The following is a 13,047-nucleotide window of genomic DNA, read 5'->3' on the forward strand; positions in this document are numbered from 1 at the left end:
AGGTTCTTTCCTCACATGTATGTGCAGATTTAGTGCTTCACCACGGACTGGAGGAAACTGCTGTCTATCTAGATTATTAGCACTTCTGTTGGTACAGGGCCTTCTATTCAGTGTCCTTACCTACCAATTCTAGTTGCCTTGGCCTCCCTGACCTCCTGTTTCTGTCTCTTCAACTCAGTGAGTCCACTGGGCTCTGTGCTGTCTTGTGCTGTGCTCTGGAAACTTGTCTTCAGGCAGTAAGCTGGGAGAATCATAAAGCTTTTCTCATTTATTTCCCTTCTCAACGAACACAATTTTACACTGCCTATTGTCAGATGTCTGAAAGACTTTTTTGTGTATTTTATCAAGTTTGTAGTTGTTCAGAGTGGGAGAATAAATGTAGTCCTGGTTACTTCATCATGGCTGAAGACAGTTTTAATTTTTCTTTCTTCCATTTTTAAAACCCGACTGTACTGGGTAGGACTTACAGTCTTATGTTGGATAATCAGTGGTATTAGTGGGTATCTTTGCCATGTCCTGATGCAAAGGAAAAGCTTTATTTTTACCATTTATTATGCTTGCTTCCTTTTTTTAAAAGTTGGAATAAGGAAGTTCCATTGTATTACTAGTGAGAGGTTTTTCTATTATTATGAATAAATATTACCAGACATTTTTTGTTTTTGTATTCTGTAGAGAAGATTGTACATTTTCTTCTTTAACCTTTAACAAGATGAATTATAGTAACTGACTTTTCATTGGTAAATTACCCTTGAAATATTGAATACCATTTTGTATTCTTTTTATATTAGGTATAAAATTAGAGTTATTTTTCTCTGAAGTGATTGGTGGAACTCACTAATAAAACCATCCCAGTCTGGAGTTTTCTGAGATTTTTATTTAATAACTAATTTTCTTTAATGATTATAGGCCAATTGAGAGTAGTTTCTTGAGACAGTTGTAATCTTTTTTTTTTTTTTTTAAGATTTTATTTATTTATTTGAGAGAGAGAGTGAGAGAGCATGACAGGGGAGAAGGTCAGAGGGAGAACCAGACTCCCCATGGAGCCAGGAGCCCAATGCGGGACTCAATCCCAGGACTCCGGGATTATGACCTGAGCCAAAGAGAGTCGCCCAACAAACTGAGCCACCCAGGTGCCCCTCGAGACAGTTGTAATCTTTTTATTTATTTATTTATTTATTTTTATTTGACAGAGAGAAATCACAACTAGGCAGAGAGGCAGGCAGAGAGAGAGGAGGAAGCAGGCTCCCTGCAGAGCAGAGAGCCTGATGCCGGGCTTGATCCTAGCACCCTGGGATCATGACCTGAGCCGAAGGCAGAGGCCTTAACCCACTGAGCCACCCAGGTGCCCCGAGACAGTTGTAATCTTAACAGTGTTCCAAGAATCTGTCCATTTCATCCAAATTTTCAAAGATACTTATTTAGAATATTTGATAATACATTCCTCATATCATTTTATTGTTTACATCATCTGTGATGATATCTTCATTTCCTTTTCTGTTTCTGGTTATTTGTGCTTGTTTTCTTTTCCCTTTGATCAGTCTCAACAAAGCTTTGTTCGTCTATTTGGTTTTTTTTTGTTGTTGTTTTATGTGGAATTAAAAAAATTTTTTTTTATTTTCTTAACATAATGTATTATTAGCCCCAGGGGTACAGGTCTGTGAATCGCCAAGTTGTCTGTTTGTTTTTTTTTCAGATTTTGGCTTTATTATTGGTCTTCTCAATTTTATATTGTTTTTTCCCTACTTATTCTGCTCTTATTTCCCTACTTATTTCTGCTCTTATACCTATAATTGCCTTTCTTTGGGTTTTGATCTAATTTGCTCTAATTTCTCATTGATTCTCAGCTTTATGTTCTTAAGATTATAAATTATTTACTGACATTTTGGTTTTTTTTTCCTTTGATTCTCATTCATTGTTTTTTTTCTTTTATGCTTGATTATTTTTTTATTGTAGGTCTCATGGTCTTTGGAAAAATTTTTGCAGAGATACTTTGAGGTCTAAGATGAAGTTGTCTTCCTTTAAACAGATTTGGATATGTTTATGTTTGGCCCCTATTGGCTTTAATACGCTGAGGATCCTTAAACTCATTTTATGACTCAGGGTTCTCAGCATCGAAGAGGCGCTGTGAACCTGGGCTGCGGATATGTGTGAGAGCAGACCCTGTGACTTCAACCCCTTTCCTTTTATTTTCCCTGATTCATTTAGTGCCAGGGCACCCTTTCCTACAGAAACTTGGGGAGAGGGAAGGAATTGTAGGTTAATTTCTAGCTCATTCTTACCCTGAAGGTGTGGCTTTTAGGATCCCCATTCAGTGTGGGGAGGCAGTTTCTTAATAGACTCCTACCTGTATGGTCCCTGGGCTTTGATTTTTTCCTTCTTGTCCTGTGAGTCCTTTAGAAGTGAGGCTCAGGAACTAGATTGACAAGTGGCCTCAGGACAAAACTAGCTCTGATGCTTTTAGTGCAGGGGTTAGTAAACTCTTTCTGTAAATTTCTAGATAGTAAATATTTCAGACTTTGTGGGACTTACGATCTCTGTCCCAACTACTCAAAGCAGCCATAGGCAATACATATACCAGTGAACAGGGCTATGTGATACAGACATCATCTGGACTTGGCCCATTTACTGACCCCTTCTCTAGTCTTCTGGTTATCTCTCTCAGGCTCCACTGTCTCTTCAGTTTTGACCTGGTTAATTCCTTATCACTTTGGAAGTTTTTAAGGAGGTGATTTTTATATTTTAAGCCATTGTCTTTTGTTTCATTGGAAGACTGAGTATGCAGGGTATTAGAATTGGAAACCTAGGGCAAATTACTGTGGAAGAACTTCTAATGATATGCTGTTTATTTAGCAGAAGATATTTTGATCTTCATTTATGACGTGTAATGCAACACAGTCACGTAGAGGACTGTTTATGGCTATTAGGTCATAAAATAGGTCATGTTACTGATTTCCTTCAGGTCAGTAATACATGCTTCTTTGGACTTTTTTTATGTTAAATATGTACTTACAGATTAAGTTTTACTATTTTATTATTTTGGGAGGAAATCACGTTCTATCACATTTAGATGAGTTTCCCAAGGATAGTGTTCCTGATAATGAATACTCATGCTCCTAATACTCTCTCTGATAATGTTCAAAGTATAGGCTAGGTATTGTGGAGAACACAGAAGTATAAGATGACTGTCTCGGTTCTCACATTTGTTTACCATCTGCATGGGAAGAACAGGGTATTCTGCGAGATTAAAAGAGGTGATGATCCTTAAGGGCTAGAAGGATCAGGCAACTTTATGGAAGAAGTCAGTTCTGTGCACATTTATTGAGTCCCTAGGCTTCTTAAAGTACTGCTCCATTTGGGCTAGAAAGATAATTATAAAGGTGTCCAGGGAATTTGACAGGGGAACTATTTGCTATTATTTTTACTTGGAAAGTCAGGTTTACTTAGTAAGAGTAGGAAGTTGAATTGTGTAGATAATTTTTAGTATATCAGAATGAAGTGGAACATTCACAAACTAAGATGAATGCCCATGTCCATGCAGTGTGATATGATTTGCATCTTGAAGGATGAATAGAATGAAATAGCTAGAGGGAAAAAGGCATGCCTGGAAGAGAAGTGATCTAAGCAAGGACTCAGCATAAAGTGTGTGTGCCTTTCCTTTATTTGTAATTAAAGATAAAATCATGCCTGCATTACTGGTTACTTTCGTTTGATGTACGCCTTTTCTCCTTTCTTTGTTGCTGTTCTTCATGCCTTATGAATCTGATTTAAAAAGCAAGAAGTCATAGAATTTGACTTAAATGTCTTTTAGGTTATTAATACTCATGCCTTTTCTCAGTTAAATAATATGTCCAGTTTGGTTGCAGTTAAGTGCCTGGCCTCATTCAGCACTCTGGCAAGTATGGGAACCCTTATCAGAAAGGGGGGCAGTGTGTGAATGAATGTGAGAATGAGTCCATGTACCTTCATTCAGTTTCTAAAAGCAGTTTAAAGCACAGGTTGTACTGATGGTTTTAATGTTCTACCTTTGTACATGCATATTCCGTGCAATTTGTTTTATTATTAAAGTTCTCTATTTAGCAAAGATGGTAACTTTATTAATTGCTAAAAGTATAGATCTCACACCTTAGAATTACATAAATATCTTACTTAGGTAACATGGATATGCTGTATTAAATACTTAAATATTTATTTTTGCAGCTACCAACCAATAGTTGACTACATAGATGCTCAGTTTGAGGCCTATCTCCAAGAGGAGCTGAAGATCAAGCGCTCTCTCTTTAGCTACCACGATTCTCGCATCCACGTGTGTCTCTACTTCATCTCCCCGACAGGTCACTCTCTGAAGACACTAGATCTCTTAACAATGAAGAGCCTTGACAGCAAGGTGGGCTTGGAAAAGGACTCAATTTGTCATGCTTTAATATTTATTTTGAACTTTTAAAATATCTTTATTATATATACATATATATACATACACATACATATATATATATACACACACATATATATTTTAACATTTATTCTGTGCATTTTTAGAACATTTGATAAGTTTCAATGTTAGGTTATTTCCCAGAGAAATTCAGTTTGGAAGATGAGCTGCAAAGAAAATACATTAACATAAAATTTTAGTCCTTTATTTTTAGTGATTAAATTGCATGCCAGAATTTATTTGACACTAATTTTACTTTATGATGCTACTAAATGAGAAGAAGTTCATTGACAAAGATTAAGGTCTAGTGTTTCATCATGTGTTATAATAAATTATGTTTTAATTTGAACCATCTGAAAACCTGCTTTTGAATTTCTGAGCCAAAGAGTGATATATAAATTCAGGGAGCTATAAAAAATAATATCTACAAATTAACTTACTTGGTGTTTTTTGTTTTTTTTTTTTAATCTGTTTTAAAGGTGGTTGAAGACTGCTATCTGTACTGAAAAAACTAGTTTTCCTATAACCTCTGATGGTGTGAGAAATGCAGCTTTCATTATACGGCTAATGATTTTTTGAGAAAGGATTCAGGGCATTCTGGCCAGTAATATTTTCTATATAAAAATCAGTATGGAAGAGCATAAAGCTGCCAGTGAAGTTGTGATTGATTGACTTTTGGCTAGTTGCACAGTCCCCTGGCTTTAGCAAAAACTTGATGAAGCTTATATGGTAGTTTACTTATCTGATCAGATGTTATAACCATTTATCCAGTATTTTCATAGTTGAGTCTAATTATATAGAAACTCTTTTTTTTTTTTTTAGAAACTCTTAAAATCAACATAAAACCAAGAGTGTGCGAATTTTTCTTAGCTAGAGAAAGCAACATGATGTAACCTGTATAAACAACATAGAATTTGGTGTCAGTGGAGGCTGGTTTTAAATACTGGCTCTGTCACTTAATAGCTTTGTGTTCTTTGATAGGTTTCTATAGCCTCCTGAGTTTCCTCACATCTAAAATAAAAATTTAAGGAGAATAATACCCTACTTCAGGGGGCAGATGTGAGTGTTAATTAAATTGATAGCTTGTCTTTTGTTCCTAAAAGCAGAATACTCCTCTGCTTGAAATGAAAGTTACCTTACGCAAACAGTGACAGGTTACCATCATTGTGAAACATCTTTTTCCCTGCTCCTAACATACAAATAAACATATGTACAGCTTTCAGTGTAGCTTTCAGTCTGTGATGTACCTAATTATAGTGATATTCTTGGCTAGGAATGCCTGAGGTACTCCCCAACTATACTATTCATAGCAAGCCCCACAGACATTATCCCCAGGGCCAGTGTCATGACTGGGCCAACCCTTGTGGTTCTTACTATGATCTTAGGATACACTTCAACCAGATACCATCAGGAAACTTTGAAGAACAGGTCTGTTACAGGTCCTAGAGGGTACATGGCATGCTGGAAGGCCACACAATGAGGTTGAATATGATCCTGGGCTCTGCCTTTATTAGGGTTGAGGGTCAGGTGTCTCAGGTTTCATAAGTTCACTCTTTATTGGCGAATTTAAAACATAAGAGTGGGATTAGGGCATGCTCAAGTGGTCAGTTATCCAGGTCACCCAGGTTTTTTAAAAGGGAAATGTTATGGATGGAGGTGGCTTTGTGCCTTACTCAGTTTTGCTAGTAGCTGTGTCATACAGCTGGCAATATGTTTATTCGACATGGATGTCTTTGAAATGAGCACCTTGACAATCAAAACTTAATGTCAGACACTTACATTACAGAGTGCTTTTGCTATCTACTGTGGAAGTAATTATAAGATGTTAACTTGGCATAATTTATTGACACTCTAAGTATATAATATTGAAACCAAGAACTTGGCATCAAATTTTTATGTACTTTAACTAATTTAGCATGAAAGCTGTTTACCCACTATTGCTGGTGAGTTTTCATGGGTAGATGAGAAAATCTTTCTTTCCTCCGGAGCATATTTATAAGACTAATAAGTTGAATATACACAGTAAGTGTGGAATTGTAGAAGAGCAAGAAATTTAAGAATAGAATTGATTTTTACTTTTCATTCTGAAAATTGCATTGATATCTCACTCTCTGGATACTAGTTAGCCTGAAATTTTTCACTGAAACCAACTAAATAACCAAAAAACAAAAAAACCTACAAACCCTAGATTTGTGGAGACATCAGTCTTTTTTATGGGACTAATGTTGCAAAGATAGTCTTCATGACCCCAGAGTTTTTCCTTTCTGGCCAGTGATAGGACTTTAAGGCTGAGAATGTCATGAACACTTTCAATTGGTTTTCATAAAATTTCCTTTCTTCAACATCTAGGTAGGAGTCTCTCACAACAGAGTTCAGATTAGATGGATTCACTGGGAAGGGGATCTGCCAAAATGAGAGGAAGAAGGAGAAACTCGCCTGCTTCATTGTTTTGCAGAAGGATCAATTACCCTGATTATTAATGCTTAGATTATTAAGAAATAAAAAATACTTAGTGAATTCAGCAGGTGATCTCAGCTTCCTGCTTACATTTTGTATGTGACAGAATTATAAGAGACTTTGAGAAAGAGAAGAAAATGTAAGATTTCTAACCCTAGATTCAGATGTATTTTAATCTTGTAAGAATTCTGCTTTTTAAAAGCAGTTACTATTAAGGCCAGCATCTATAGAAGTGATTTGTGTAGGGGAATATGGTGACAGTGACAGTCAGCGATTATCTAGGTTAGGAGTTGGCAAGCTTTTTCTGTGAAGAACCAGGGAGTAAATACTTCAGGCTTTACAGGCCATATGGTCTCTAAGGTAACTGGTTATCTCTGCTATTGGAGAATGAAAGTGGCTATGGATAATATGTAAATGAGTGGGCCTAGCTGTGAGCTAGTAAATCTTAATTTATATCAACAGACAATGAACTGTACCATAGTTTGTTCATTCCCAGATCTAGGTTAGGAAAGTTAGTCAGAGACAGTGGTTTTGAATGCAAAACTACAGAATTAAAAAAATACATCTCCAATTACGATATTTTGTTTCTCTTTATTGTTGATAGGTGAACATTATACCAGTGATTGCCAAAGCAGATGCGATTTCTAAAGCTGAATTACAGAAGTTTAAGATCAAGCTCATGAGTGAATTGGTTAGCAACGGTGTCCAGATATATCAGTTTCCAACAGACGATGAAACTATTGCTAAAATCAATGCTTCAATGAATGTAAGCTCCTAGTTGAATGTTAATTTTGTTTACATGTGAAAAGACTAATTTATAAATGACATTTCTGCTAACATACTTTCACTTGTGTCTTCCAAAAAGACTTCACACAAGGTGAATTTTCAGTAAGTTCAGTATAGGAAAATGTTTTATTTTCTAGAGTTGGAAAAAATATATGAGAATATATTTACTTTCACCTAAATAAAATGATACATTGGCAAGGCTGGGATTTTCTGGGATTTTCCTTTTGTGACACCATGTTTACTAATTGCCTTAGAAAGATGCCTTTTGTCCTATCTTTAAAAAACATGTGAAATCTTTCTACTCTCCTTTGGAATGCTTGGGAACTTTAAAATCTTTAAGGACATATTTCTGATCTGGTATTTAAGCTCATCTACCCTTACAGCATCACATGTACATATTAAACATTCACATAACTTTTCTTTTTTTTAAAGACTTTATTTATTTATTTGAGAGAGAGAGAGAATGAGAGAGAGCATGAGAGAGGTCAGCTGGAGAAGCAGACTCCCTGCAGAGCAGGGAGCCCGATGTGGGACTCGATCCTAGGAGTCCAGGATCATGAGCTGAGCCGAAGGCAGTCACTTAACCAACTGAGCCACCCAGGTGCCCCAACATTCACATAACTTTTCATCTAATATGACTAAAGATGGCTAGGTTTTTTGTGATACTTTCTTCAGACTACTAAATTTCTTAAATATCTGGTTATATTTTGAAGGGTCATTGGTTTTAACTTAACCATATGTTCTTGTGGGAGATATTAACCTCCCTGAGACTGTTAACTTACCTACAAAATTGGGTTAATACCTGCAGTTGGGTTGTTGTGAGGATATAGTCTTTGTTCACTGCCTAAAATAGTGACATTCAGTAACTGTTCATGCCATTTCTCTTTTTCCTTTTCTGATTTTTCATTAAGATACTTTAAATATATAAAAAACTGACTAATGTAAATGAAGTGATCTCAATACCCATGTGTTATATTGTCTTTAAATCTAGTTTTATTTTTTGTGCCCACTTGGAATAATTTTTCAGAAAGACGCAATTAAGACACTGTATCAGTTATTAAAAATTAAACATAATACTTAATATTTAAACATTAGACCTTTCTCCTGTATTAATTCTCACCTTCAGACAGACCAGTCTGCTCTACTACTGTTCTCTAAATCTAGCTATTATGTATTTGTTCAAAATCTTCTCCTTACTTAAGTTCTTACTCTCCTTGATCCATCTCTGGTTTGGGTTATATCTTCCTGCTCACAGTGATTCCTTATTCCTCTAAGTTTATGTAACATTTTAGTACCTTTTGTACTAGTTTGGGACTTAACTACCACTTTGTATTAGTACCATGTATCTGTGCACACATTAAACATAGATATATATTTTAGTTATTCATTTGGTGTGTGTAAGTGTGTGTACGTGTGTAATTTCCTCAACATTATCTTTGTCTTTTAGGGCAAAGATAATATTGAGGGAAATGATACCTATACTAGAATTTTTTTTTTATTCCTGTAGCATGATACCTTGCATGTGGGGGATGCTCAATGATTAATTTTCTTTATGGGGCCTGAAATTTACTCTTACAGAACAGTTGTCACATATTCACTGCCGAGTTTTAAAATTGGAGGTATAGGGATGCCTAGGTGGCTCAGTCAATTAAGCATCTGCCTTCTGCTCAGGTCATGATCCCAGGGTCCTGGGATTGAGTCCCGCATCAAGCTCCTTGCTCAAGAGGGAACCTGCTTCTTTCTCTGCCTGCAGCTCCCCATGCTTGTGCTGTCCCTCTCTCTGACAAATAAATAAGTAAAATCTTAAAAAAATAAAGTAATTTTAAAGTAAATAAAATCAGAGGCATAGCAGATCATTTGATTTTAATAACTTTGTTATTTAGTACATTTTCTCTAATCTTTTACTTTCATAAAACTTTTTTAGTTAGTCATTTATCATAATAGCGTGAGATATGATTTGGTATCATGGTTCCTTTCCAGGGACATTTGCCATTTGCTGTTGTAGGAAGTATGGATGAGGTAAAAGTTGGAAATAAGATGGTCAAAGCTCGCCAGTACCCGTGGGGTGTTGTACAAGGTAAATGAGATGAATGATGACAGGGAATACGTATATCACCTAACGGTCTGAAAGTTGCATTCAGTGCATTCTCTAATTTGATGCTTATTTCGGTTATGATTTGCTTATCAGAAGAGTGGCATGTATTCTGTTTTGGCCAAGTATGTGGAGGCTGGGCAGAGCTTCCCCATTTTCTTTATTATACCACATTTTGTGCCTGGCGTGCCAAGACATTCAGAAAGTGGGAAGCACTAGTCAGAACAGAATTTGAGTATAAATACTAGTGTTTAAACATGATATATAAACTGATTACTAAAATATAATTCTAGGCACAATAAACCACCTTGAACATTTATGTATTTCCGATCATCAAAGTTTTGCCAACTATTTCTAAAACTAAGTCACCCAATTAAAAAATTTTAGAGTTTATCTAGACTTGTAATGAATAAGTAATTAGTACTATCTGGTTCATTCATTTACTTGTAGTGCTATTAATGGGAAATGGATTATCCCTATTAGTACTGGTTTCCTAATACTGCTGATTTTTTAATTGACAGATTTATAATTAAAAAATATTGACAAAACTTAACATTTTTAATATATAAAAAATATAAAAGTAGTAATTGTACTTAAAATTATTGGTTACAGTTACATAATTATTTGTAGTCTTCCAGTCACCATAACCCTAGAAGAAGGACCATGTAAGGAGAATTAAGTATATTTATTCACTAATTTTAAATGGTGTCAAACACAACATCATAAATGTGGCATTACATATAGAATTTGATAATTATAGCATGTACAGATGGTATCTTGAGTATGTAGAATTACTACTTTGAAGTTTTAGTAAAATAATGTTACAGGGTCTTTTTAAGCACTTTGTAAAATGTCCTAAGGATGGTTTGTAAAATGTTAACAAAATATTAGTGAAATAACTGGAACATATTGGTGACATAATATAATGTATTTCTTTCCTGTTTATCCATTGCCTACTAAATTTAAAGCCATTTCCCAATCTGTTACGTTGCTTATAATTCAGTGTGTGTAATGCAAGAGTTTCTTCCTTGGTTACTTGTATAAAACAATCATAGGTGTTAGACTGATCATTACACTGTTATTTCAGATGTGTTTTTATAGATTCTTTCATTCAACAAGCACTGTGTGCCAGGAATTAAAAATTGGTGTTGCTGTTTTCTTGTTTTTCTCGCTAGTGGAAAATGAAAACCACTGTGATTTTGTAAAGCTCCGGGAAATGCTCATTTGTACAAACATGGAAGATCTGCGAGAACAGACCCACACTAGGCATTATGAACTTTACAGGCGTTGCAAACTGGAGGAAATGGGCTTTACAGATGTGGGCCCAGAGAATAAGCCGCTCAGGTAATGGGATTTCTGTGAGAAGCCAATCAAAGAGGAAGTTATAGAGGATTGTACCTTGTTTTATATCTAGGATGTTGGAGAATGTGGTTTTCAGAAACCTGGCAAACTATGAAGTAGAATCATTTGCTTATGATTAATTACTGTGCTTCTCAGATCACTTGAGGCCTTCTTGCCTTTGAAGGTCTCTAATATTTCATCTGATTCTAAGAGTTTAAGAAAGAACATAATGGCAGAAGCCCATTATCTCAGTACATGCTGAAATGAATAACTAAAGGAAAGAACTCTCATTTGGTTTTATGTTTGTATTTTTCTGAAAAAGATAAAAGTATATTTATCTGTTCTTCTAAAAGAAAGTTGGAATGTGAATCATATTAAACCAAAAAACCCTTGGTTTTTAGCTTGATGAAAGTTTGGAATGACTTAAAGTTAGGAAAATGTCTTATAAGGAAGAATGAAAGTGCTTGTAGGGAGCAGGGATTAAACTGTTTCTTAAAATATTCCAGGGTAGTCATAAGAATTTTAAGGTTGATGACCTTCTTGTTCAGTAATTACAGCATTCAGTGTTATAAACTTGCTAGGTAATTTTATGTGGCTTTACATTCCTGACTTGTTTTTATAAGATATGTAAACATGAAACTCTAATCCTTACCTACTACATCAGATTTGATTTGATGTAGCATTCCAGAATAGGTTTTTTGCATGGAGGAAAGCAGGAAATCTTCAGGAAAAAACACTCTAAATTTAAAACTCTGTTGTGGAACTAAGGATTTCTTTTCCATTTCATTATTTGCATTTTGGTCATTTCCCCGACTCTTAGTATTTGTACTAGAGTAAACACAAATAGGAGAAGGAGAACATTACATCATTGATGCCATTGCATCTGACCTTTGGGAAGATTTAATAGGAGATGAGGTTAAATTTTTTAAGTTTTTAATCTATTTTTTTTTATTTTATTTTTTTATTTTTTTAATAAACATATAATGTATTTTTATCCCCAGGGGTACAGGTCTGTGAAACGCCAGGTTTATACACTTCACAGCACTCACCATAGCACATACCGTCCCCAGTGTCCATAATCCCACCCCCCTCTCCCGACCCCTCGACCCCCAGCAACCCTCAGTTTGTTTTGTGAGATTAAGAGTCACTTATGGTTTGTCTCCCTCCCAATCCCATCTTGTTTCATTTATTCTTCTCCTACCCCCCTAACCCACCATGTTGCATCTCCACTTCGTCATATCAGGGAAATCATGTGATAGTTGTCTTTCTCCGATTGACTTATTTCACTAAGCATGATACCCTCTAGTTCCATCCACGTCTTCGCAAATGGCAAGATTTCATTTATTTTGATGGCTGCATAGTATTCAGTTGTGTATATATACCACCTCTTCTTTATCCATTCATCTGTTGATGGACATCTAGGTTCTTTCCATAGTTTGGCTATTGTAGACATTGATGCTATAAACATTCGGGTGCACGTGCCCCTTCGGATCACTACATTTGTATCTTTTTTTTTTTTTTTTTTAATTTTTTTTTTAAATTTATTTATTTGTTAGAGAGAGAGAGAGCGAGCGAGCACAGGCAGACAGAGTGGTAGGCAGAGGCAGAGGGAGAAGCAGGCTCCCCGCCAAGCAAGGAGCCCGATGTGGGACTCGATCCCAGGACGCCGGGATCATGACCTGAGCCGAAGGCAGCTGCTCAACCAACTGAGCCACCCAGGCGTCCCATTTGTATCTTTAGGGTAAATACCCAGTAGTGCCATTGCTGGGTCATAGGGTAGTTCTATTTTCAACTTTTTGAGGAACCTCCATGCTGTTTTCCAGAGTGGTTGCACCAACTTGCATTCCCACCAACAGTGTAGGAGGGTTCCCCTTTCTCCGCATCCTCGCCAGCATCTGTCATTTCCTGACTTGCTAATTTTAGCCATTCTGACTGGTGTGAG

At 35.9% G+C, this 13,047-nt stretch overlaps 1 protein-coding gene across 2 annotated transcripts in view; it reads left to right on the forward strand.

Annotated features, from left to right (window-relative positions):
- SEPTIN10 (septin 10) overlaps window positions 1-13,047 on the forward strand; it is an 80,374-nt gene that overhangs the window by 43,950 nt on the left and 23,377 nt on the right. For both annotated transcript variants that reach the window (XM_080813188.1, XM_080813189.1), the window contains exons 5-8: window positions 4,198-4,384; window positions 7,491-7,652; window positions 9,653-9,749; window positions 10,940-11,108. In XM_080813188.1, the coding sequence (XP_080669314.1) occupies window positions 4,198-4,384; window positions 7,491-7,652; window positions 9,653-9,749; window positions 10,940-11,108 (615 nt within the window). The remainder of the gene's footprint in view (window positions 1-4,197; window positions 4,385-7,490; window positions 7,653-9,652; window positions 9,750-10,939; window positions 11,109-13,047) is intronic.

The sequence above is a fragment of the Martes martes genome (genome assembly GCF_963455335.1).
Source record: "Martes martes genome assembly, chromosome: 9".
Taxonomy (NCBI): Eukaryota; Metazoa; Chordata; class Mammalia; order Carnivora; family Mustelidae; genus Martes; species Martes martes.